The sequence below is a fragment of the Amia ocellicauda genome, chromosome 5 (assembly GCF_036373705.1).
Source record: "Amia ocellicauda isolate fAmiCal2 chromosome 5, fAmiCal2.hap1, whole genome shotgun sequence".
NCBI classification, from domain to species: Eukaryota; Metazoa; Chordata; class Actinopteri; order Amiiformes; family Amiidae; genus Amia; species Amia ocellicauda.
Window position 1 is genome coordinate 25109804 of NC_089854.1, and position 27265 is coordinate 25137068.

The window sequence follows — 27265 nt, forward strand, 5'->3', positions numbered from 1 at the left end:
TTCCACCGGCGCTCGCTAGGGGGCTCTGCTCCTCCTCCCGAGTGATGTCACAAGCTGGGGCTAATTTTTAACTCCTTGCTTTAACCAATTTATAGTACTGTAGTATTATAACAAACGCATAGACACACACAAATTCTATATACATTTCCAAACTAATTAAAATCAAGCATGTTAACTGAAAACAGTATACATTAATAAATGATGCACCCCCCCCCCCCACACACACACACACAGATTGTAAGAGTGACCCTGTGAGTCTGATTGATGCTGCATCCTTACTGCTAGTGATGCAACTGAACTGTGAAGTTTAAAATCCACCACAAGATGGACCCATATTATGATTTGGCATTCTGCAAACTAATGCACTGAGAAAAATATCACTTGAAGAATCTGCATGACCATTACTTTATCAAGCTACTGACTTAAACTAACAGATCTAAACATAATTGTATATTAACAAAAGATATACACTGTGAGCTACACAAAGAGCCGCCAGTGGAAGCCTCACCACACTTAGGTCATCCACAGTGGTGGCAGGGTTGTTTTGGGTAAATTGGTCCACAGAGTTTGGAAAGGTAGGTGGGCACATAGGTTAAACTATTGAAAATTTCTAGACTTACCTATATATATTTATTCATATTCTGATTTTATTAGACCTATCTCCTAACATGGTTTTGAACTACATTGCTTTGCTTTTATTGGTGTATGAGGGTAATAAAAGGCAAGTTCAATATATTCAACATGGACCAGGAGCTGGGAATTTAGACTTTAAATATAGTAAAGCTACTACTTTGGCCTACTCCCACGGAGTCAAACAAATGAAGGATCATAGAGACACCTTCAATGGAATATTCTAATATACAATTTGCATACTTTCAATTAAAATATTAAAGAGAACTTCAATAACTTCTGATTTCACTTCACAACAATTGTAAAGATTTGACAAACTCATTACCAAGATTGTCCACATTGTAGGATGCTATCGTTGACTTGTGCAGGAGACTCAAGAAATAAATTAGGCAAGATTCACAAAATCAACAACTTTATTGCACCTGTGTATGTTTTTTTTTTTTTTTTAATTTTTATCGTTGTTGTCAGTAAGAGTTCCAGTTTGAATTAATAAAGGTCAGAAAAACAAAAATGGTGCAAAACACAGAACCATAAATGCAAATGTGATACATGGATCTTTTAAACCAGAACGGTGTTGTTAATAAGAAAAAAAGTGTCCGATCTTGATGATAAAATACATCTTATCCAAGGTTAATTTCACATGAAACATTCATACACTCTATAGCACGATACTCCTATAGCAATATGCCTCTTTACAACTCTTCCATTTACTGTAATCACTACAGTAACAGCATTAGGGGGCCATATGAAACACATAGCATTTTCACAAACCTAAGAGCTGATAATTTCTAAAGTTTAATTCAAATGCCAACAACCTGTAATCTACCACAGGGTTCTGTCTTGTGCATTTTTAATTTTATTGTTTTTTTTTTTTAAACGGTGAAGTCAGTCCAAGGCAGCTGCTCTGAAATGGTACTCGTTGGGGGAATTATATTCGTATAAACTCTATATAGGAGTGGAGACACCGGAAGCACAAGGTGTACTGTACATTGGTAAAGCATTTTATTATTACTTTTAATATAAATGTAATATTTCTGTGCCCAGACAAGTGGAAGACCCCGTCGTTTTTATACAATACATACTCTATGTATACATATTAGGAATTGACAAATCCTAGGGGGGAGGATGAGTTTATGAAAAAGTGGCACAGTGTATTTACCTCAGCCATTCTGTCATTTGAGTAAATAAAACGCAGGATATAAGTGACTGGGTTGTTTGAGATGGCGGTTGATCTTCCTGAGGCACCCCAGAAGTCCAAGGGTGACCAGTGTGAATGTCAAAGTCCAGAATTGCATAGAAAGTAGAGACAGGGGCACTGATATATAATTAGATATACACAAGCTCCTTGGAAAGAGGAGTCCAGAGGAAAATAGACACAGATGCAGGCTAAGCTGTGGAACGGTGTAGCACCAAAGTAGGGCTAGAAAGATATTCCTCTTGACACTCAACTACAGTGCAGTACAGTTATTCCCACCAAATCAAAACTAACAAGTACATTTTCCTTAAGCAGGCAATTCATGAAAAGAAAAGAGTAATTAATACAAAAATATCATAGATACTCGTACTGTTGCAATGAATAAGGTTGCAATAAATAACAAAATGTTTGTTTTTTAAACCCTGAACCCAGAACATACACATGTATTGCTGACAGCACTGACTTCACACATAAAGGCAAGAATTGTTCCAAGGATGCATGTGATGGTCAAGTTACTTTTCTTTAAAGGATTTTGTTTACAAACAAAAAAACAAAACAAAATCAACGTTTTTTTCAAAATATGAAGGGGTAGCAGGGGCACTTTGAAATCAACCTAAAAACAAATGTTCTAAAAAAACAAGTAAACCTGGCCCATTTACCTCAAAACAGACTTTAGTTGCCTAAAAGTGTCACATTTATCCTAAGCTGAAAAGCCAGGATAAAAACGTACATTCGGAATAAGCAAGAGAATATTGAAAATACCAAAGGAGTCTGAACATCATGCTAGGGAGTCCTATTATGCATTCAACAATGTAAATTAGAATAAAATGTACAACCTGACTCTCAAATGTGGCCTAGTCTATGAAATACAAAATTAACCAATATATGTAATTAATTAGGTTGTCTGGGGGGACTCCAACAGAAACAAAAAAAAAAATATATAAATATTTTTTTGTTTAAAAATTAAATGAAATTCAAAACACATGCCACTCAACTAGGATTAACTGGTGTACTATGATAAAAGCACTGGAAAACCACAACTTGCCCAATCAGGAGTAAAAGCTTTTGAAATTGGTTGACAAATGTAAAATGTGTGAGCATAAGGAATTACTACCACTGACAACAATGTAGCAGAGATGAGAAGGGAGGTAGAGCTTTGTGAATCACATTATGAAACATACATATTCAAATATATATATATATATATATAGACATATATACACATATTCAATTATATAAACGTGAAGTTCAAAAAGTATCAACCGTAGTGCTGATGAGCATGTCTTGGATTGATTAAAAACTTAATAATAATAATAATAATAATAATAATAATAATAATAATAATAATAATAAAAAAGAGCAAATAATGTTAAACAATTAAATGAATAGTATATAAAATAAAAAGATACAACCCTCACAACCACCATTAGTACATAGACTAGGCTATGAATGAAAACAGTCCAGGAGTATCAATTATACCCGACCCCCTGTATCTGCAATCCTAACTGGAAAGAAGAGCAAAAGCTGACCAATATGGTTCGATAGGGATATGGGAGTGTGTAATTTATGCCAAAAATAAATTAATGTCACATAGACCTGAACAGGTTTGAGCCTTTAGTACTAATAAAACTATCCTTCACTTGCATAACCTGACGTTCAATAGGAGCAAATTCAAAACTATCAAAGGTCTGCAAAACAAAAGTTTGCTGATGACAGATTTAATAACTATCCATTTCCACTGGTTAAATGGTAATACTCTTTAATAACATTGAAGACCTATGTCAGTGGAAGCATTCAAAATCTGTGTAAGCCTGCCTAAACTGGGCTCTATAATATAATGTGAAACAAATTCTGAATGTGAAAGTGAAATATATATGCTGGTTACATATAACCTAGATTCATCATAATATTTAATTAAAAAAAAAAAAAACTAAAATCAAAGAAACTACAGGTTGAAGTCACTATAGTGGTCCTAGAATTACTTTTTAGAGCAAACTTCCTGTTTATAATATTCACGATAGACTGATGATGATGATGAACTACCATATCCTTTTCCTGTTGGTGCAAAACCATCTATTGAAAGACAGGTAGTGTGGTTTTGGTTTAGCTGGAAGTATACTGCATACACTTTTCTAAACATCCTTTTAAAATGAAAATACATCATAAATCCTTCAAACAAACAAAAAGCAAAACATGTTCAATAAGCGGTCTTATGATATGGATTTTCAAGTATGTTCAGAGTTGAAGAAGACAAAACACAAAAGCAATGGAAGTAGAGAGACAGGAATCCAAACCTTGTACCGGGTTTTCCAGTATTTTTGTGTGCACATCATAAAGGCAATTTCCTAGCACAATATACGAATCACATGCGCCCGATTAAGGTCACCTGACAGATGAATGTGCAGTTATGATGTATAGGAACTTTTAAATAAGTAGATGGATTTTACAACACATGAAAAGGATCTTACAGGGATTCAAAGTACCATCTATTATAGTATTATGTTGGACCTTTACATGCAGTTATCAAGAAAGTGACAGCATACTACTGTGAATGTCCCCAGTGAATTGCATGGATCACACTGATGAAGGGATCTTAGGAATAAAACAAAAAGTGATTCAGCTTTTTTTTTTGGCAATGAAACTTTAAGCTATCAAATGGTATCAAATTCCCTTGCATCGCATCGCATCACATCTCTGACTGCTATAAAACGTTGTTCCTTTGTAAAAATCAAACCCTGATAAACCCAGCCTCTTTCAAGTTCTAGGATAACCCCTTCATTTCTCCAAATACATTCCTTTACAAACCTGTACAAAATAAACAATAAAAATATAGTAAAGATTGTATGCTTTTCCACAGGTTTTAGGATAGAATATTTAGCCATAACCTCAAATACTCCATCAGAAAACCTTCCCTTAAAATTGACATCTCCCTTTGGATAAGCCTCCCCTACTATCTGTACACACATCATTCATCTATACCACAGACAGACAGGGCAACTGTTCAATACAGCTCCAGGTCACAGTGCTTTCCAAACCCTATTTGGGTACAGTAGATTTATTCCTTTTTTTTTTTTTTTTAAACGGAGCTTGCATTTTAACATGCATTCTGTGGTGCACCGAGTTTTGCATTGCATTTGTGCATTTGTTAAAACCTCTCCTCCATTCTGGGCACTGCACTGAATGTGTTTCATTGACTATTCAGGATTAATCAAACTAAGGGGAACAGCATGTAATTTAGTTTTCAGAAAAGGGATACAGCAATACTGCAGCATTGAGCATGTTGTTATAAAACTGTTATTTAATGCAGCTAGACTGAATGTATTGCAATGATAGTAGGTCTTAATTTATTTAATGAATAATTTTGCCAGGAATCCTACTTTGTCAGATTAATAAAGACCTATTCAGGCTGCTTTCTTCAGCACTTTATCCAGATGAACTATTACATCCTCTGTAGTTTCATAGCAATAATTGTCTGACTGGTATCATGCCCCAGCTCACACCAGGAAGTGTAGTTCAGCCGAGTCCTCCTGTCTCACCCTCCCACTCCTGCCGATTCCCACTGCGAGGAGACAGACAGGAGACCTCAGTAAAAACTTCCCACAACATTCTTCAAAGTCTGCCAGAGAAGCACACAAAATATTTGATTATGTCCAGACTTTGACATTGATTATTATGGGTCATACAAGCAAGGCACAAAACTGAATGCAGTGTTCCAAGTAAAATATTTGATTGCAATGTAACAACTACAGGATACATTTAGTATTTTCTTTGATTGTATTTTTCGGTGTAACTTCAAATTATTACCACATTTAATCAACATTTAAGTTTTTTTTAATGCACTATTTAAGTGCTTGTGAATGGATTTGTTTCTCCTCACGTGTTCTCTCCTGGACTCACCGAATCCTCTCCGTTAGAAACGGTGACCCAGATTGCCCATCCTCCCTCCGTGGGTGACTGACCAGAGATTGCGACGGTTCTGGACTTTCTGGAACACGTTTAAATTCTTCTTCCTCTCCTTCTTGTACTTTTTCACCTTCTTAACCTGTTTAGATCCAAAATTATTCATTTTAATATCCCTTTATTTCAAGTTGGTACCACATTCACCCAGACTTGACTAACATGCTAATCCAGGAGGTAAATATCAAATTCCCATGTCTCTCTAAGCACTGTGTTAAAATTGGAAACATGATCACACACTGGCCAAAAACAAAAGCTTCAAAACACCAGATAAATAAATCCCCTTTAACATGTATGGCCAACACCAATGAACCACACAGAGATTGGGAGAAAAGGAAAGGATATACAAGAAAAAAAAAAATGAGTATTGTAGCAATCAACAAGGTTTCAATCCACTCACCTTTCCACTGTCAAATTCCTCATCCCACTCATCAATCACAGTGTCATTTTTTGCCGAATGCGTGTCCTCAATGGCATTCCTGCTGACAGCAGATTCTTCCCCTTCCCAGGTCAGGACTGCACATGAATGGTAAGGCAGCCATTGCCAAAATAAAATAATAAATGATTGTCATCAAATACATCTGCCCTGATTGCAAATATCCATTAGTTTAAAACATACTGTTATTTGTTTCTAATAGGAATGACCATCCACATCTATTACTACATCTGAAGAGTACAAGGTTAATTTAGGGAATATTTTAAAATTCTTCCCCTGCAGTTTCAGCAGTGAAGGTCAAAAGATTTGCGAGAAGGGAATGTGTCATCAGGAATCTTGGATCAATACTGCCATGCCTTGGTATGAATGCAAAGTCATTTCTGTTTTACTACTCTTTCTGATCAAGTGTCATGAGATTGTAATTTGAAAATATGTTTTTGTGTTTTGTTTACGATATCCATTCTTCAAGTACTCAAATATAGAACCACTAAGAAAACCAATTCCTATCTTAACAATGATGGTGACAGAGGTGTTCAGATCTGTACATTAGAGGACGTTCTTTGCTCTTCTCACCTGCAGCTCCGTAAGCCCTGTCTGCTGAATGCCTGAGCAGCTCATCTACCACGCTGCCGCCCCTCTTGCCGTCCCAGGCCAAAGTGGTTGAGCTGGGCGGCCGGCAGGGCTCCTTCGCAGCAGCGGGTTCCCCCGGCGCTCTTTTATAACCATCCCGAACCCCACTATCCCAGACAAACACGGCAGCTGCGGGAAACAGAAGCAAGCATTTTCGGTGTTAATTACAAACACCAACACCAACAAGAAGATATATATATTAAATTGAGTCGAATCTGGCATTATCAATACATGCTACCGACACCCTTGCAATTGCTGTATACTAACAGTTGGAACTAGAGCACTGTAAATGTGTTAGAGCTGAAATAAACTTCCACTCATAGTTCTAAAATTGAATTTAATAATAATTGAATTAATAATTTTAATAATTAACAATCATTTAATTTTAATAATTTTTAAAGTAATAATTACTACTAATTATGACAAGATTACCGATGGTAAAATAATCAAATTTGTATGCACCTATAGGCTATATGGGCAAGTGGACATACAATTCGCAGTTCAACAGGTTTCAAATAAAATAGAAACTAATTATAAAACTTATATCAGAAAACAGAATATATGCAAGTATCAAATAGATTTGATTAATCTTAGCCAAAATGACTTTGGACCGTATTGACCCATTCCCAAGTAAACAAACATGGTGCATGTACTAAATGAATGAACGGACTGTGCATGTTTCAATCGGTAGACAAAAATATGTTGCTACAACTTCAAATTCGTTTAATATTTGACAGTTTGGATTTGCTAAAAAAAAGAGAAATGCTACTCAATCGAACTTCCTCACTAGGGCCCGACATATATTGGAGCACCGATATTATCGGCCGATATTGCAGCGCACACTACATTACTGAGCACCGGTGAAACACACACACCCACTGAGAAACACAGGCTGATAAACCAATAAACATGCGTTTTACTAAAACACTCATAACCAATAGAAAGTATTTTTGAAAGCTGTACTGCATTTGAGTATCCATGGTTTTAATTATTTTTGTCATTACTGAAGATTACCGTATAATCGCGTAATCGCTTTTCAAAATTCACAATAGCAATTCAAATATAGAAAAAACATAAATGTTTGCTGAAGATGTTGACTAGGATATCAGCAAACAAAAACTCCAATTGACAAGCAAGCTCAGATCACAGTAAAACTAATGATAATTTGTGAAAAACGCATTTCTCAATGTTGGATAAAACTGAAATTATACATGATATTTATAAAACTATTTCATATCCTACATTGTGTTTTGCCTATGATTCATATTGCAATACGTTTAACAAACGTATTAAGTTTCACATTCGAGGGCATTTTTGAAAACATTAAAAAAAAAATGCAGCTGTGCTGTGTTGAGCACTTAGCAGGATTGTGAACCTGACGCGTGTAAAATGCTAATATAATCTAGACCAGCACTTTACAAAACCATCATATTATTTGCTCTAATGCTCTATTTATCAGTATCGGACACACAAAACCTACATCGGTGAGGCTCTGTTCCTCACACCCTTTGGCACATACAGGAGTGGCATCCTTACCTGGTTTGGCTTTGCTGACTCTCTCCTGGTTCACTGCACACTCTTGTGGAGCTGGATCCCTTTCCTCATCACTGACACTCCTCTTCCTCTTCCTCTGCTCTTCACGCCTTTCTTGCTTTTCTTTCAGTTTCTTCTTCTTCTTCTTCTTTCGCAGCTCTACTAGATCATCTGCATTACTCCTCCAGTCCAGTTCCTCCATCCCTGAGCTGGACATAGAAGAAATCACATTCCCATTTTCACATGATGCTTATATGCTAACTTTACTATACTATTTCAAATAGATCTAATGACTTGTTTAAAAAGGACAATTGGACATTAAACTCTAGGAAAAAAATGTGTTTAAACTGGAAGCAATGCCATCATATTTTTACCTGGGGGGATTAAAACAGAGGTCTCTTAGTAGGCAGAGGTGAAGAAAAGCACCTACCTTTCTGAAATAGACTTGCTGACAGTTTGTTCCACGGATGTTCCTTCGCTGAGTTTCTCCCGTCGTTTCTTTTTCTTCTTGACTCTCCCACAGTCTTCTGGACTGTGCTGTGCCAGTGACTCCCCCAGTGTGGAGCTGTGCCCAGGCTGCACCGAGGGCACAGGAGGCGAGCGGGCACTCCAGGGCCCCGTCAGACCCCAGTCCTCCTCATGTTCCTGAGCCGGCTCCAGGTGGGATTGTACACTTTCCCTTAGTGGCCCCGCTGCTCCCTGCTCTTCGTCCTCCTCTCTCCTCCTCTTCTTTTTCTTTGTCTTCTCGGGGGTGACCACCTCACCTTCCCTGCAGCTGTTCCCTCCCACAGGAAGGGGGTGCTCATCTCCATCTGGAAGGCAGCGTTTGTGTTTTTTCTTTTTTCTTTTGGAATTGGTGCTGGATGTGGACTCGGGGGCTTGGGCCGGGCTGGACTGGAAGCTGTTCTGGTGCTGGACTGGCACCTCGGAAACTGGACTAGCTGGGCACTGGGGCTTCGGAGACTGGGAAACTACTCCGTTGGTGTGCAAATGGGAACTAAAAGGCTGCTGCAATTTCACTGCACTGAAGCCAGAGGAGATGGGCGATTTCTTGGGGCTTTTGGTACTACACGGAGAGTCTGACCGTGACTTAGGTGGAGTTTGCAGTTTGGGAGAATGGAATGGATCAGCCCTAATCAGAGATGGGGTGGAAAAAGAAAAGATTCAGCATATTAATAAAGCATTTTATTATCTCAACAAAACTTTTTTGGTATTCAAGGCTATTCTTTATTAATTTACATTTGAATAAATAGCACTTTCTATCAGACGTATATATCCAAGTATATTAAAAAGAGTAATATGTAAACAACCAACTCTATGGTGGTATGATAAGCTGTAAAGCAGGAAGTGCTCAGCATCATGTGACACACGACAACCACTAGCATGGCACAGCGGTCAGGCGCTAAGGTCTGCTGAAGATCTCTACCAACTCTGACTGGCAACACGTTTACCTGTGTCTGAGTGCAGGAGGTGGGGAGGTGAAGTGGTGGAGTTTAGCTGAATGCGTGGGGTCGCTGGACGGATGACGTGGAAAGAATGGAGGCTCACTGCCGCTCGGACTCTGGCTGGACCTGGCCTGCAGTTATTGACATAAATAAAAACTTGGTGGTCTAAAAAAAACGCAGCCATGAACATGACAAAAGAGGAAAAAAAACAAACAAGAAAAATAAACGGGAGGGGGGAAAACAAAACAGGAAAGGGTATGGCAGAGAAGAATTAGAAATGGTTAGAAGAAAAGAATAGAAAAAAACAGAAAAAGACTGAAAAAACAGGCTAGGAAATACAAAGAAAACCGCTTTCACTGAACACAAAGACAGTCTCACGAAGCACAGGTTAGATCAGGATACAATGATGACAGATTCAAGATATTCGAGTGTGTCCAAACTTGAATCCAAATCCAAATGCACTTTAACAAGATTGCAAAGTTTTGACTATAGTAATGAGTCCCTATCAAGATACTTAAACTTTCACCTTTGTCGAGACCAAAATGTATTCCGTTGTACCAGAAACATAGCTCAGCCATTCACCTGTACTGGACATATATTATGAACACTTATTGAATTCAAGAAAATGACAAAATACTTGAAGGGTAAAGCAGGGTTTGTAAAACAGTCAGCTATACTAACGCATACCGGGATGGCACTTGGCCTACTGAACTTGGGCTAGCTACTACAGGGCACTATGGTAACAGCTCTGGCTCTTGGTTTCAATCCAGAAGATAGTAGGACGAAATTAAGCAACACATCTATGCAGCTGGAGGGTAAGAAAAATAAAAATAATAATAATGTGTAAGGCCGTGTGTCCAGCAAAGCGTTTTTTCCTGAGGCCAGTGTATTTTTGCAATTGTTTGCAATGGGAGTGCCGCGTATTTAAAAAGCCAGCAGTGTGACGAAGCACTGCGTGTCTATTCCACGCTGAGCGCTGGTCGCCGAGAGTTGAAAAATTTTCAACTTTGGGTAAAACGCAGCGCTTGTCGCTGTCACTTTCTACCCAGACATCCAATCACAGTGGAGGACGGGCGGGACAAATACCACACCGACCGTCCGTCCTCTCTCTATGTGCTTCAGCCTTCCCTTCAACCAGAGCAAGGGCCAGAGCAATTACTCTACCTTGTGCCAACATTTTACATTCAGTATTTATTAGCAACACAAACTATCTGCGACATTAGGTACTTCTGCGGATATTCCGTATCATAGCACTGAAACAGCGCTGTACCACCAAAGCGCTCTCAAGCGCTCCCCGTCAGGCGCTTTCAGACGAGCGCCTGGCATTTTCAGCTGCAGAAAACGCTTTGGTGGACACACGGACTAATAGTTCTCCATCATTGCTGCCAAATTTAGGACACAGTATTAGAAGGCAGATTTTTTCTCAGCACCAAGAGCTTATCAATCCCAGATTTGATACTATGTGATGTGATTTGATGGGTGATCCCTTAAGGCCCAACAAAACAGAAGATTGTTGAAAGATTGGGTCCCATGTAGCGATCTTTTTAGGTTCCCAAACATAACTCAGACGGCTAAAAAGTGCACGTATTGCAGTTCTATTTGCTGCACATTAGTTAGCATAAGAATGCAATTCGATTGTCAAAAATGGCTCACCCACCTACCCACCCTACTGCCCTTCAAATCCAAGCACTGTAAATGCACCAAGTGTCACAGAAAGATTATATTTCACTAAGCATGGAGCAATTTCATGTTAAAATCTCACAAGCATAGTCTGTGAGGCAAAGGCAGTTAACGGCCTGCTCTTAGCAGGGTGGCAGCAGGACCCCCACGTGCACTCTCACCTTCTTGGCAGAAAGAGCCAGTTTCTTGGCAGGGGGAGGCGACATGGTGCTGGTAGGTTCAGAGGTGACGTTGGTCAGGGCCTGGGGTTTTAACTTCACAGTCTTCTGCTCCTCTGGGCCGTTGACCTCCGGAGTCTTCCCATTGGTGGAGTTTGGGGGTTCGGGCCCCCGGATAGGTGACGCAGTGCCATTCACACCGTTCCTGGCGGGCCCCTCTTTCCGGGGGCTGCCAGTGTCTTTCCGCAGCGCCACTCCCACGTCCCCATCCTGGAAAATCACAGCATATGCACATCTGAGTTAGGAAGACAGGGTCCTGTCTGGTGTCAAGCGTCTGAAATGGGCATCAGAGTTTAAAAGGGATCAATTGAAAGATTTTTTTTTTTCTTTTGTGGTCTCATCCTCGAAATAAGAGCTATCATACTAGACTTCTGAGGTCTTATTTCCTAAAATAAAAGGCACCTCACAGACAGAAAATGCAACACATTGTGTTCTTTCCTACACAGGCAAGAATCCTTTGTTCATCGACATGAAATGGCTTATGCCCGTTGATCTCTACCTTGGGCTCTGGGGTCTCTGTGGAGGAGTCGGAAAGTGACTTCATTGAGGTAGATGCAGAGAGGCCTCTGCTCTCGGACCCCCTCCTCTTGTCATTCTCATGTTTAGCACTGCCACTGCTGATCCCATTGGACGTTGGACCGTGGTTGTCACGAGCCTGTAGCCGTGGCGACGGCTTCTTGACCTTTTTCAGCGGCTCCTCGATCACAGTGGGGCCACTGAGGGGCTTGGAGGGTGTGTGGGGGGCAGGGGAGCCATTGGCAAGCTTGGGCAGCTGGCTGTAACTGCCATTTCTTGGAGCAGGGCTCCCTGCTCCATTTGCGACCCCGATCCTGCGCAACTGCAGCGACTCCAGTTTCTGTGTGAGAAAGTAAGATTCTCAGTTCTGTCACTTGGAATGCATGACAAAATGTCCATCATCATCATCTTTCTAATCTTTTCTTTTTATGCCTTTTATACCTACTAACCAGATCAAATGTTTCACTCTGCCTAAATGAAGTGTAATTACTGGCACACAAATACTGCAAAAATGGAAATGGATCTGGACTTCACAGCTGTGTGGGTACTATAGAATTAGAAACAGTAGTCACAGATGTCACTCACTTTGACAGCAGGGAAAAGAAAAGAAACATGTACATGTACACCATTCTTTGTTTCAAATTCAACCTACATTGTCACTTTCACGCAGGAAGGTAACACATCCAAACCAAAACTATGGTATTCCGCATAAAAAACTATTGAGGGAGTACAATTATTTGCACTTTTCGCTTTCTTATCTATCCTTACCTTCCCGATCTGCGGAGATGACAGAGGCCCATTCAGAGGGGCTTTCTTTAATTGCTCTGGGGTCAGGCTGCTTCTTCCGGACTGCACCGGACCCTGCTTAGAGACTGGACCGTCAAGGCTCTTCTTGGTGTCGGGGATTCTGCAAGCACAGATTACAATACTACTGCATCAGGCAAGGATTCGACAAAAGGTTTATGGCTTATAAAACAGTCTTAATATTACCGTGTAAAAAACAAAATGAAATAAAATGTCTAGCCAATTCTCACCTTAGGTAAAACAGTACATAGGCCTGCTGATTAAGAACCACTTTGATGTTACTGGAATGCACCATGGAATCATTCATCTGGTACCATTGACCATTGCTGGCCTGTCAGGAAATAAACAGCAGTTTACATGAAATGGAAAGGCACTTGCCGTCTAGGATTTCTTCATGTGCTACGACAGTGGCAGGACCTTGATATTCAACTAAGGATTTTCAAAATATGAACACACAAAACATGCCTCTGATTACGCATTCTTAGAAAGGGGCAAAATCACAATAGTGGACAATCTGGCAATGAGATAAAAGTACAATAAACAAATTCACCTTGCGACTTCACATTTAAATAGACAGAACAGTTTTTTTTCTGTACTTTACACCAAGAAATAAAATAAACCTGAGTCCTGTCGTTATTTCTTGCTTTTCCAGATGAAGTGAAGATAGATGTGATCAAATGGCAGTGAAAGCCTATATATAACTACAGCAAGAGCTCTGGCAGACATAGAAATTAAATATTTAGAATGAAAAAAACGCATTAGGAGCATAGCTACTCTGGCTCTCACCTTTACATAACAATAGTAGTGCCCAGCGTGACAGCTGTACCCAGAATGCACCAGAACAGCATACAGTCCATACAGGACCGGGTCCCCTGAACTCTGCGACATGTAGGGGCGGATGTTTAGAAATTCTGGGTAACCCACATCCTGTGGAAAGAGGAAAGGGGAATCAGCAATCGTCTCAACCGCAGGCAGTGCTGTTACGTGGAATTGAAAACCCGACTTAGCAGTCGGAGGGTGACGATTTAAGGCTGGGAGATTGAAATCCATCAGTCTGCACAGTGTTTGCGCACCCAACTCTGGCTCACCTTGGTGATTTTCCCTCCACTGAAATTTGCAAACCTCTTGAGAGACAAGGTCAGGACATTGGATGTTCGGTGAACCGTAAATCTCTTTGTTGCTGGCACTTTCTTCTTACACCTGATTAGAGATGATTAGGTGGGGGGGTGGAAAGAAAAATCAGTTCAGAACACATACATGAGAAAGAAAAAAAAGTTAGCCACTGTAGCAGAGAACTGGTTACATCTGGTGTTCTTTACAGAGCGCTTTTACTAACAGCTTATCTACGAGTGTTCAAATAAACCAGGTTTTACAAGCTTGACAGACAGCTTTGTACAAGACCTTGACCAGTGCGCTGCTGGAGGTTTGTGCCCATAGGCACAGTAGACAATGCCTCTCAACCCTACTGCACCCATGTCTCCTATATGTGCCCCAGGATTCACACTCACCTTGCACACATATAGGCATTCTCTCCACTTAGGACATCCGGCTTCACAAACAGCTCTAGAGCCCGGACAATGTTTGCAGCTTGCTAAAAGGCAGCAGACAAACCACACCTTAGGTCCACAGTCAATTCAATGGATTCAGTTACTGGCAGATTTAGAAATGAGTATTCCTAGACCTATAGAGGCAAACATACCTATTTAACAGCTGGAATATTTTAAAGCATTGATATTGGAAATAATATTTTCTATAAAACCAAAACAAAGTTGCATTGGCATATTTTGCAGAAAAGCACTCTTTTCAGTGTAGGATCTGTACTTATGATCAAACTTATGAATACATTTAATGAATGCAGAAAAACACAACAGACTTCCATTTCTCTTGCCAAATCTCCAGCTTCACTATGCATTAAACCAGAGATCTCCAACCCTGGTCCTGGAGAGGCCCTATCCAGCAGGTTTTCAAGGTCACCCTTCTTTCATCAATTTATAAACAACTCATTCTGAACAATTAAGCAGGTGGTTTGGTAAATTCAGTAATTTAAAAAACAATGGAGCAATCATCTGAATACCTTCAGCCTCTCGAGGCAAGAATATCCTTAGTTGTGTTGCTTAAATGATTAATAACTCCCATGTGTTCCCAGTATTTAGAAATTGGTGACCTATAAGATCAAGTGGACTGGGGCTCTCCAGGAGCAGGGTTGGAGTCCCCTGCATTAAACAATTTAAGACACTTAGTTATTATGACAAAACATTGTAAGGCATGTCAACACAAGACAATCATGTCATAGCAGTTTCAAACTAAGCATGTTTAATTTAACACTGATGAGAACTCCTGTATAAAGTGCAGATATAGCACATCTCAGAGGAGGCATGCTAATGACTTCTAGCTCCTGGCATTTTTATCGTTACCTTTCTAATATCTCAAGGTAACCCTCAGGGACTCACCCGGATCTCCACAGCTATGTCCAGATAAGGATCGTAGGTATCGGACACACTTTTACAGACAGAACACTTGACTGGTGAAGGGAAAACAAATTGAGAGAAGGAAAAAATGTTACTGCATACACTGTCTACCATAATTGAACAAATTAACACAGTACTCTTAATATTATATATATATATATTTTTTTTTTATTCTTTTTTGGAGGGGGGGGGGGGGGGTGTAAATTATAATTCAGTTAACATGATCATGAATTCACAATTATGCCTGGACGGGCTCCTTGTACACAATGTAATTTAAGCTTCACGGTTGGAACTGCTGTTAAATTAGAAATAGTGTTCTTAAATCGTTTGTTATAGGAGATTCAAGCATTTTTGCAATACAACATATGAACAAATTACAAATGTAAGTGTGTGTTACCTCGTGACCTGAGGTAACCGCCAAAGATCTGGTGAACTAAGGTGGTAGCCTGCGTTTGCCTGTCTAGCCTAGATGTTGAAAGAGAGAAACAGAAGGAAGAAGAGCATAAATCATGATCATTTCATGCACACAGAGAACTCCAGAGATTATACTGTACTGTACGTTGTCATCCAGTAATTCCTCACTGCATTAAGATTGTTTATAGTTAATTTCCTGATTAAAAACAGATGTTATTATAACATTTTCTAGGGCTGTCCCAAAGGGTCAATTTTTACCTTTGACAGTTTGGAACCGATTACTGAATGAAGGTTCGAAGCTTATTTGCATAATTTATCGATGATGTCACATATATGTGTAGTGTATATTTTGAATGAAAATCCTACTTAATAGTTTAAAATAAAATATTGAACAGTAATGTTTTAATCTATTTTCACAAGCACAAGGTTTATGTACAGGTATTGATTTTACTTGAAACATGTTAGCCTTCCAGTAAAAGAACCTTACGCACAATTAACTGTATGCACAGGGACATATGCAACTTTACAACTTTAATTTGTATTTCATTCAGTAACAAAAAAGCAGAAATAGCAAATTGGTTTAAAACCCATGATGAATATACCACCCTGTGTTCAGTAACATTAAAATAGACTACTGTATATTGAAAGTAGTAAATACTAAAGAAACCGGAAGACAGTAACCTTAACATTTGTATTTACTATAATAAAAAGACTACCTTCTACAGTTTAGAGTTTGTGTCAAAATTATATACTTTTCAGAATATAATATTATTAATAATGGGTCAATTAACTTGCAGAGTTAGTATGGAGCTGCGTAGTAAACACAGGATAATCTCCAGTACACTGCTTTCAGTTCTATGACCCATTAAGCCTAATAAATAACTTGCGTTGGTTAAATGATCCCGGAGATCATTTCTCCGTGATTTACCCCCCAAAAAAAGTTTTGAACTTTGTTATATCCAACAACTTTTATGTAAGTAATGGGCAGTATGCAAATAAAATGTTTTAATTTAGCTCTGTGGAACATTTGAAGTGTGGTTTACTATTGTAACTCATCATTGTGGGTGCAACAACAAATTGTTATATTTATTATTACTTCAGTACACACAGGTCTCAGGGACTGAACACAATCACACACTGACTCGTTCTTCCGCTTCCCTCCCCACATATTATGCCCTCTCTCTACACTCCTCTGACCACACTGCCTTAACCCTTAACCCGATTAACCCTTTATTGGGTGCAGTGGCATGTTACAGTATTCAAACATGGACAATTTCTATTAACAAGAGATAAAAATCAACGTCATTGTCACATGATGAACATTCAAAGGTTTGTAAAAACCTATGAAGGTCTGGAGATCAAATTAACCTTTGAACCTTCGAAGACAGCCCTAAAATGTTCAATAATAGAAGTAAAATAAATACAAAGTAGTTATTAGACACTTAAATATATTTAATATGGTAAGTTCCAACTTCCGAACATTCAGACGGGAAGTAAAAATCACAAGCACCACAATCAATATGCAATCTTATAAAATGTGCAAATATTTGAAACACAGGGCAGTTTCACATGATCTTACTTTGTGTAACCATTAAGGCAGGCTTTCTGCATGGCATCAATGGTGTAGCGCAGGAATTCATGCGCATCTTCCTGACTCCCGAAACGGAAGTGCCTGGCGATCTCTGGAAGCAGCAAGAGAGAATGCATGACATCATCCACAAAACTAACGGCCGTTTGGGCCTTCGCTCTCAAAATACAGAAGCTTTAATCAGTTGTAAGCTAATTAATTATTCATAAAATAAATAATAAAAGGTGGAAGTTAAAACCTGCAAACACTAAGCCAATTAGAGCAAGCCTGCAAAACCATAGGATTAACCAGAGGAGATCTCTCCTTAACTCAGGTACTGATAAGGGAATAACAACTATATCATAAGATATGGTGCGGTCACTGATCATTAATGCCAAAGCTGCTGCCTTCATACTCTCTGATGTGAAGACTTTGCAAAGATTCAATACAAATACAGAAGCAGCTGCTCCCAGCCTGCAGTGACAGGACAAGCAGGGGAGGGGTGGGTATGGGGAACACAGCAGAAGGTGCAGAGGGAGGCCTGGGGTGTAGCAGCCTGGAAGGCCAGGGGAGGAGCGCTGGGTGGTCAGTTCAGGCCTGTCCACACATACTGTCCCCTCTCTGGTCTGGCTTTCAATCTTTAAATGACCTTAGCTCTGCGTTAATGCACATTTGTAAATATTCATTTATAAATTTATTAGTATATTAGCATCATACAAAACATATTTTTTTAATCACTGTTACATGCCTCAGTGATTTATTTTTCAGGTGTTAACTTTCTTCTACATCCACACACAAGATCAGGTATCTGGAAACTCAGCTTACTTTTCAAGTCTCTTATGAAGGAGACTGGTTTGATTGCATTGCCCGTGTTGGCAAAAGCCTGTATGATGTGGTTTTGCATGATGCACATCATACAGAATCCAGACTGGTGACCTGCAACAGGGAGAGAGAGACAGAGAATTAAAGCAGACAGGCTGAGTCTTTAGGCAATAGTAAGGCAGCACGGCAGAGCTCAGCAAAGATGGGAACATGGAAACAGGGCAGGCCTAGCCACCAGTTATCCTTTCACAGCTCCCTGTAAGTTTATAATACAATATAGCGCTAGATAATAACAGAAACAACAATAGGTTAAAACAGTATATTGCTGAACTCATTGACAATCTTAATAAATAAATAAATAAATAAAAAAGAGACCTGCAAAAAGACAAAAGTTATTTCTTCATCAGGGTGACTTACACGCCCTGCTGTGCTCCTTGGACAGAAGGTAGTTGGCGAGGGGGGGGGTGTAGGTCAAACACTGCACAGTGGAGTTGAGGAAGCAGGTGTTGCCCAAGTTATGGAGACCAGCTCCTACTCTGTAAATGCGCTCCCACTTCATGGTCAGTCTGTTGCCCGGGAACAGCATCTTCTGTGGGGCAGGTATCCCATCACTCTGCCCACCACTCCCACTCTCGAAGACTGCTCACGAGAACGACAGGAGACACAATGACCGACCACTGATGGTGGGGATCTCTAGAGACTCTGCCAGTGTATTTAACATTAACCTGTGCAATCACAGTGTTAATCTCACAAACTATTAAGTAACTGTATGTTTGCCTTGTAGACATCACAAAGACAGCAGAAAAGAACTGTGGTGTGATTTAAGGGAAAGAAAATTAATTAAATAATTTAAAATCAGGCAAAACTTCAGAAGAATATAGGATTTCTACAAAGTTATGTCTGCACCAATTTCTCTTCAAGCCTTCAATAATAAATTCCAGGTGCAAAATCCCCACACCATGTAACAAACTCTAGAATGGATCCTTACATGTTACATGGTAGTCAAGAGGCAAATAATACAGATTTAATTTTGTTAAAAGCAAGTAAGCGTCCAACATCAGCTGACCTACTACAAGGTGCTGTGAAAACCTTACGAAGAAACAGATACCACATTATGTATAATAATGAACACACATTCATTTGGCTATCAATCCCCTGTATGTAACTGTAACCAAACTTACCTTGTTTCTTGATCTGTATGGCGTCTGCAGGCCTCTGTCCCGTGGCTCCCTCGGTCTTCGGGTTGAGGATGACATACTTGCTCTTGAGTGCCTCCAGCTGGTAGGAGAAGCCCTTGGTGGCGGGCTCAAACTCAATCTTCTGCAGCAGCACCTTCTTGGCAGAAGAAGCCAGCAGCTTGTTGAGGTCGCCGTCGTCAGTGGAGTCCTTCCTCCCCGGCTTCAGCGCCTCTTTCAGCTTGTCCACTATGGGCATGGTGCATCACTGTGGCACAAGCAGAGGCACACACTCAGTAAGGATTATATGTGGACAGACATAGTCTGTAGTCGTGTAACACAACAGCATGGGTGCAACACAGTAACTTAAGGTAGAAAGACCCTAGTCAGTTGAATAACTAATTCTCTTAATTCTTTAAGACTAATTTCTTGCAATTATGTTGAAATATATAAGTTTCAGAATTACAGCACACCAACAATAAGAAATAATATTTAAATCAGCAACTTAAAAAAAAAAAAAACAGTATGTTCCCCACATTGATATTCAGACCCAGTTCTACATAGAAACTATTAGCCCTAGCCCAAGACACTGTCGCTTTTCTAAAGACGGTGTATTACTTTACGATCCGGAGAGAAGACAAAAATTTAAAAACTGAACAACTAAAGGGTTTTGGGCTCCACTGTCCGTTTGCTGTGCAGTGCCCACCTTAATTCTGCTTGGCAGATTTACACATAGAGACAAGCTTCCCCATGGCATCTCTTTCCACTGTTATGTAACAAAGTAGACAGTCCCAAGCAGCAGCAGATGCCCAGTTCATTTCTGACTGGAAAGTAATTCAGCGAACGTATGTTTCACAGCACTGAACTCTGGGCCCCTGTGCTTCTGCTCGTTGTGGTGTTCTGCTCCCATCAACAGCAATATGGCATTTATATTTATTTTTTGCTTGTCCTTTTTTCTTTTCACATGTGATGTGACTAGGGTGAACAGTGAGGATTAGTCTTTGACTGTGGTTTAATTATTCTTCAAAAAACTGTGAAGTTAAGATTTAAACAACATGTGGTACAAAATTACCTTACCTGTCTTTTGCCTCATCTAGAACTAGTTTACTGGGTCCGACTCGTTAAAAGCCTGTGATACCAAATGGAAAAACAAAGCCTCAAGAAAAGGAAAAAAATTAATGCAACAAGGTTGTAAAATGATGACTGACACACCTATTGTTGGTTCATGAAATCTGACAAAGGCCCTTTTTCCACACTAGCAACTCTAAACGCTTCATAATCAAGCAACACCAAACGACGCCTGCCAATATTCAAAAAACATTATGGGGCTTGTCACTGTCGATAGCCCTGCATCCAAAAGGCTTTTTAACAAGCCGAGAACATCGCTGATTAAACTGGCTGTCACTGTACAAGATTGGATTGCTGCTCCTAAGTCGAAAACTGCTTCCTCCTAAAATGGTAATGATCTGCTTTAAGTAGCCTTGCATGTGGGGTTACTGGCTTTCTAATATTCTACACTCAACACTTTAGTCAGCCTTTAAATGAGTTATTAATGATGAAAGTGCCGGAATCGATGCATCTTAATTATTGCGATTTAGAGCACTGTGCCGGCAGCGTTGCTCTTATACAAGGACAACTGCAGAATGCAAAGCCAACCAACATATTGCTCTCCTTATCTATTGTCTCAGTATTTAGTTCACAGACCCTCCAAGTCAACGCAATTTTAGAAATTGATGTACAGCACAGGTTCTTCCTGCAAATGTTAATGAATCTGCAGAGAACCACATCTGGCTGAATGAGGAGACTAAATGTAGCGTAACAAATAACAATAGGTAGTGTTGGCAATGGTGGGGAGCAAGGTATTACTTCCAATTCTGTATAGGGAGTGTATTTCATTCAATCGTATGCAGTGTTAAGTGTCACTATAGGTATGTATTTATATTGTTACAAAAGTGTTCAAGAAATCTTTTGGGAATAGTTTGGGAATGTGTATATATAAATCTCAGCATCACTGGTGGTATAAGTTGCGAATATGTGGCATGGAGACGAGAGCTGCTGCTGGACATTGTGTAGAGGAAGAACACTCAGAGGGTGACCCAAGGAGGGGTGCATGTTCTCCCCAAGTGCACTCCGCTCTGACCGCAAGCTGGCTGCTCTCCCAGCGAACAGTTGCTCAGCCTACAGTTTGGCACCTGGTGCATCACTAATTCTCACATTCACTCACACATACACACACAAAGAGCAGTCACTGAAATATAACAGAGGTGGAACAAGCTTACTCATCAAGCTGCTTGCAGAGAGCAGCAGCAGTGGCAGCGCCTGCACGTGTATTAAATACACAAGGGCAAGGTAACCTTCATGTATTGATGTGCTCGATTAAGAATAACACAGCCCTCAGAGTAATCACACAGACGGCTGTGATGTAACGAGAGACAAAAGGCAACAACCAAGGGGGTAGGGACTGACGCCATGAAGCATCAGTGTCATGTATGCTTTTTTTTTTTTCCCCACTCTCTCTTCCATATACAACTATGGTGTCATGCCGATCCTGCAATTACATATTAGATCCACTAGCCTGATACAACCAAGTTCAATCTTTGTGCCTTTTAAAACTAAGAAATAACTGAGGACTGCTGCTGATATAGAATCTTTGGGATGGTCTCTCACTGTGCCATCCAGTATGGCATCAAATGATAAATATCTATTCATTGTCATCAGCCTATATCAACCCACTGCTGAATGAAGGCCTCCCAACATGTCTCCACTTGCTTCTAACAGTTTCACATCTTATTTTTTTCATGTCATACCAGTAAACCATTATATCTTCTTCCCATCTTTTATAGCGTCTTTTGGAACCCATTCAATAGCATCCTTTGTCCATCTCTGATATGTCCTTCTTGCAATGTGTGCAATCTGGCTGATAGCAATTGTTTCACTCTTTCAATTATGTCACATTTTCATTTGTTTTCAGATCCATTCATTTCTTTTTACATCTCTTCTTGTTATTCAAAGTATACATCTTTCCATGCTCTTTGTGTCGTCCACAGTTTCTGTATCATTTTTGCGTTCAGTGATCAGGTTTCACAGCCAAAAGTATGCACTGGTAGTATGCATTGATCAAATACTTTTTCTCTTCAGTCAAATGGGTAAATTTCATTTTAACAGTATACCGTTTCTTACAAATGCACTCCATCCCATTTCCACTCTTCCTTTCATTTCTTCCATAATATCTCTGTCTGAACTGATTTTTTGTCTAGGGTAAATATAACTATAAGCTTCACTGAGTATCTGTTGACCTACTGCAATTTTCTTAGATTTAACAAAGCTGTTAAACATGACTTTTGTTTCATTAAGGTTAATTTTAAGTGCAGTTTTCTTTCTTGCATGTGAGAGTTCTTGAAATTGAAGCTGCTGGTCTTTGCAAATATGATGCTATACATGTAATATATAAAAACTTATGATATTCTGCTCTTTAATCTACTCTTGAGTGAATGGAAAAGTCAAAATCACATTTAAAATAAATATTTGTCAACTCAGCACAACAACAACAACAACAATAGAACAAAATATAGTGAAGTGGAGTAATATTAAAATTACAATATCTTACAGAGTTGCTTTTTAATGTTTATGTCTAATAAATTCAACAGTGAAATATGAATCAAGGCACATTATTAGATTAGTTAAAGACCATCACAGAGGAGAACCACAGAAGTGCAATTTCTTTCTTACCCACAAACTTAAAAGCTCTAATAACATTAAAATAATGAGCACTTCTTCGCTCTATCAGCTCATTCTCTTCTTCACACAAATACAATCCTAGCAGCTGATCCACAGAGCTCTGACTCCTTTAGGAAAGACAAGTTTCCAAGATCACTGCAGAGAACCCAAGTCACTTATATGGATACAAATATTAGTTTGTGTCCTGTTGAAAGTAACAAGATAACGCTCAACAAAACACCATTACCTGGATGTTCTCTGCTGAAGAATCAGTTTTGACAAGAATAGAAAAAAGCAGTGTTGATACTCCTACCTTATGAGACCCAATCACATTACAAATATGTCCTGACATATATATATATATAGCGGTACAGTACCATAAACTGTGTGTGTAATTATGCATAAATATAGAGTACAAATAAAAACTGAACTTAAAGATCCCCTAAAGTAATTTGAGTTACTGAAGTACAGTATAATAATGCTTTTTAAAATCTGCTTTATTCATTTTTTAATGATATTTTAGTGACATGTTCATTAAAGAACTGAGATGTAAAAAAAATCAAAAACCTATCCTACATTTCAAATCTAGCTATTTTTCAAACCTTACTTTCTCTGACACTATAGTCTAAGTATTGTAGATATAACCAATTCAAGATAACAATAAAATGTAGCTGTTTCACACTTTATGTTAACTTGCACATGGGTTAGTATTAGATGCATTAATTGGATTGCAAAAATTCAACCGCAATGTTAAATAAATGTTTGAAATACATAAGTAATTAAGTAGCAAAGGACATTGCTTTAATTGATTTGTTTAGATTTTACTTTGTTTCTAGATTAGAGTGAGAGGTTTTATGAAACACCAGATTGCCTGCCTGAATCCAGCGCTCGTCCCCACGTTGCATTCATGAGACACGTTTTGGGCGAGAAAGGACGATGTTCACCGCGACATTTCTACAGATTACGGATTTAAATTGCGTAGCAAAACGTAACCACTAACTGTACAGTCCTTCTGTGAGCTGTGATCTTTTCCGCAGATGTACTCTGTTCACACTATTTAACGAATTGCATTCAGCAGCAAAACGTAATCCACCATGCCTGTACGACATGAGTTACCAATCCCGGATTGGCGTAGGACAGCCAAACGATTCAATAACACAGGCAATGTAAACAAGATCAAACATAAATACAGACACATAACGAAAAAGGCGCCGTGCTTTAGTATGTTTTTGTCAAGTATTTAAGTAGTTACAAGCAACTACGGAGCACGTCTGATAAAGCTTACCTCCCCATGCTGCAATGTGGACACCCTCCACCCTAGCCTATACCGATCAAAATACATTAAATCAAATAATACTTACCATATTGTGCAACGTTTTAAACAACAACTTTGTTCACATAACATGTCTATTTACCTTTCGTTGCCACCTTCTGAAAAAACACGTCCTCTTAAATACAATAAAATAAAATAAACTTAGAAGATCACCTCTCGCTAAGCTACAGTACCTGGATTTTGCTACATTCTATCCTCCATGCTGCAATATGAAAGGGCGTGGGCAATCTTGACTGGCAGTGCTACGGACCAACCAGGTGGCTAGTTAGTGCTACACGTCGATACTGAATCGCGGTTGCTGTAGCCAATCAGAAGAGGGAGGGGGAGGGCCGGCTGGCAACTTTCCGGAGGAGTCCATTTTAAAATTGTTTTGTTTACTCCTTGGTTCACAGGCATAATATGGTTACAACCAGCCTTAGTGGTATTTTTAAATCCAATTGAATCCACCATTAGGCTTATTAAGTCGCACAGACAACAAAACCTGTCAAGACTGCAAGTTCTGTCATTCAGAATGCATCTATGCTGGGGAATAGATGTCTAACATGTATGATTTCATACAAGTTCATACCTCCCCAGCCCAGATGTACACATGCACTATTTAGACATTTCAAAAGCAATCTATTTCTCTTCCATTGTTTTTTCAATGCTGTACTTATTAATCGATACACATCAATCAGTTATATGTTGTTCTACTTACACAGTTCCCCCAATTTCCCTTCTCCTTTAGGTTTCATGTAAGGAATGTTCCTATTTCCACACAGATGGAAAAATAAACAAATGCAGTTTTTCTACAAAACTACTGCACAACTTGTGGGGCAACAGATTGTAGAAACAAATCATATACAATCAGTGACATTGAAGGGCAGTATTTTCAAGTCAAGTTGTATATGATTTATTTTTATAAACCAGTAGCACATCTGGGACAATGCTAGTTGTTTCCAGTGGAAAATTATGTTAACACTCGATGATAAATCATAGTATTTACAAAGAATAACACCATTGTGAATATACAGTTAAAAACATGTTCAAGCAAACTCTCATTGCTCTTTTATGACTGATTTATTCATTGGGAAGAAGTAAGTAAGTATGAAGTGGAATGCATCAGCGAGGCCTAATACTACTGTGAAAACAAGGCAGTCTGGCACCTAGAGTTAATAAGAGTTTAATCAATACACAGTGCACACTAAGCAGCAGCTAGGTAGAAATAGTAATGAGACAAAATTAATGCATATACTTAATAGTTACAAAATAGCTACATATCTAATCACATTCCAGCACCTCCTTAAAACTCATCTGTTGAGCCTGCACTTTTACACCTTAAAAATCTGATACTCCTGTGATGTTTTCTCTGCATACTCAACCGCTGTAGTTTATGGACAATTTGTACTTGAGTTGTGTTGTGCTGTGTTGTATGACGTTGTGAATATTAGTTGTTGATTATTTTCATTACATTGTACTGGTGCAAACCTGTAAATCACCTACCAAATCCATCTGTCAAATGAATACATAATAAAATAATAATAACCATGAACATGCATTGATTAAATTCATTAGGGATACGGCCACCAAAGACCCCCAAAGGCTGGTTTGAGTGTGTGAAATCGCATCTGGTAGCAGATGGAGAAGAAAAGTACACCAACCTTGGAGGAACCGAAGAACTGCATCACAGTAGGCATTCATTCATCTCCAGCTGCTTCAAAACTGCCCAAGGAGGAATCACAGGGTCTGGAGAGCAGGATCTGGCATAACAAAGTGCAGAGACAAACAAACATTCAGATGCACAGATTTCTCTCCACGCACTGCTTGATCATTACTGTTAGCTCGTTTCATGCATTGGTCTTCTGCCAGTGTAGTGTTTTTCAGCTGCTAGTGTTACGCACTTGGTATCCACTCTGCCCTACAGCTTGTACTTTACGTCAACTTTAAAGCATGTCTCAGGGTGAAAACGTATCAGTAGTTAAAAACTGTACTATGCTGAAGTAATACTTAAAATCAGATAAATTCATGCAGTAAAAGTAGATATGAGGTGGGCAGTTGAGTGTGGCAGGGTGGAGGAGGAGGTATGGGGTGGGTGGTGGGGGGGCACTTCTCTTTCTTCCTGTATGTTTCTAATGTATTTTGGCATTCAAGATGGGGGTATACATATGATCTTGTACACTGCATTTCTAATTTCAAGAGAAACATGTTAGCTAATAATATAGCAGGAAGCATTGTCATCTGATAGGAATGTATCGATGCTGGGAACAATTGAAGGCTACGTCCAGTATGATACACACGGCCAATTCTCGACAACACAGTAAAGCCCAATTTGTCAGACCGTCGTCAGTCGCCTATTTACGTTCACCCAGGCATCTGAAATATGAACTACATGTAAAAAAATCTTCCACCAAACAATGACACAGCTTTATCAGGTCCCCAAAACGCCTGCGCGCCACCCACTTCCCTATCTGTTTTAAGTAAATGAGATTTAGACGAGAAACAACAACGCATAGCTCACGGGCTTCCGTAGGTAGCAGCTATCCCGAACAGAAACCATCTTACCTAAACACGCTGCGACACTGTATCCAGCTCTGAGGCTGTACGGAGGTCTGTCACTTCACCACAGTACAGATACATGCTTGCCAGGACACATACCGACTCTCTCTCTCTCTCTCTCTCTCTCTCTCTCTCTCTCCGCGGAAACTCGACAGCCGGGCAGAGCGCGAGACGGACCACGTGTACGGTA

At 39.4% G+C, this 27265-nt stretch overlaps 1 protein-coding gene across 6 annotated transcripts; it reads right to left on the bottom strand.

The window, feature by feature from the left end:
• Positions 1-1025: 1025 nt before the first annotated feature.
• Positions 1026-27183, bottom strand: usp36 (ubiquitin specific peptidase 36). Of its 6 annotated transcripts, XM_066704502.1 has the most exons (23): positions 27082-27183; positions 26181-26279; positions 20568-20619; positions 19497-19758; positions 18733-18954; positions 18319-18429; positions 17506-17608; positions 15910-15977; positions 15495-15565; positions 14553-14635; positions 14133-14244; positions 13831-13971; positions 13275-13375; positions 13009-13147; positions 12224-12580; positions 11668-11934; positions 9833-9957; positions 8812-9513; positions 8385-8590; positions 6792-6977; positions 6183-6298; positions 5723-5867; positions 1026-5384 (listed from the first exon to the last, which is right to left on the bottom strand). In XM_066704502.1, the coding sequence occupies exons 4-22, from the start codon at positions 19747-19749 to the stop codon at positions 5736-5738; spliced, it is 3495 nt and encodes a 1164-aa protein (XP_066560599.1). In that variant the 5' UTR covers positions 19750-19758; positions 20568-20619; positions 26181-26279; positions 27082-27183; the 3' UTR covers positions 1026-5384; positions 5723-5735. The 6 variants fall into 6 exon arrangements, with proteins under 6 accessions (XP_066560599.1, XP_066560598.1, XP_066560597.1 ...); XM_066704501.1 differs by lacking the exon at positions 20568-20619; XM_066704500.1 differs by lacking the exons at positions 26181-26279; positions 27082-27183 and adding an exon at positions 24623-24749.
• Positions 27184-27265: the final 82 nt, after the last annotated feature.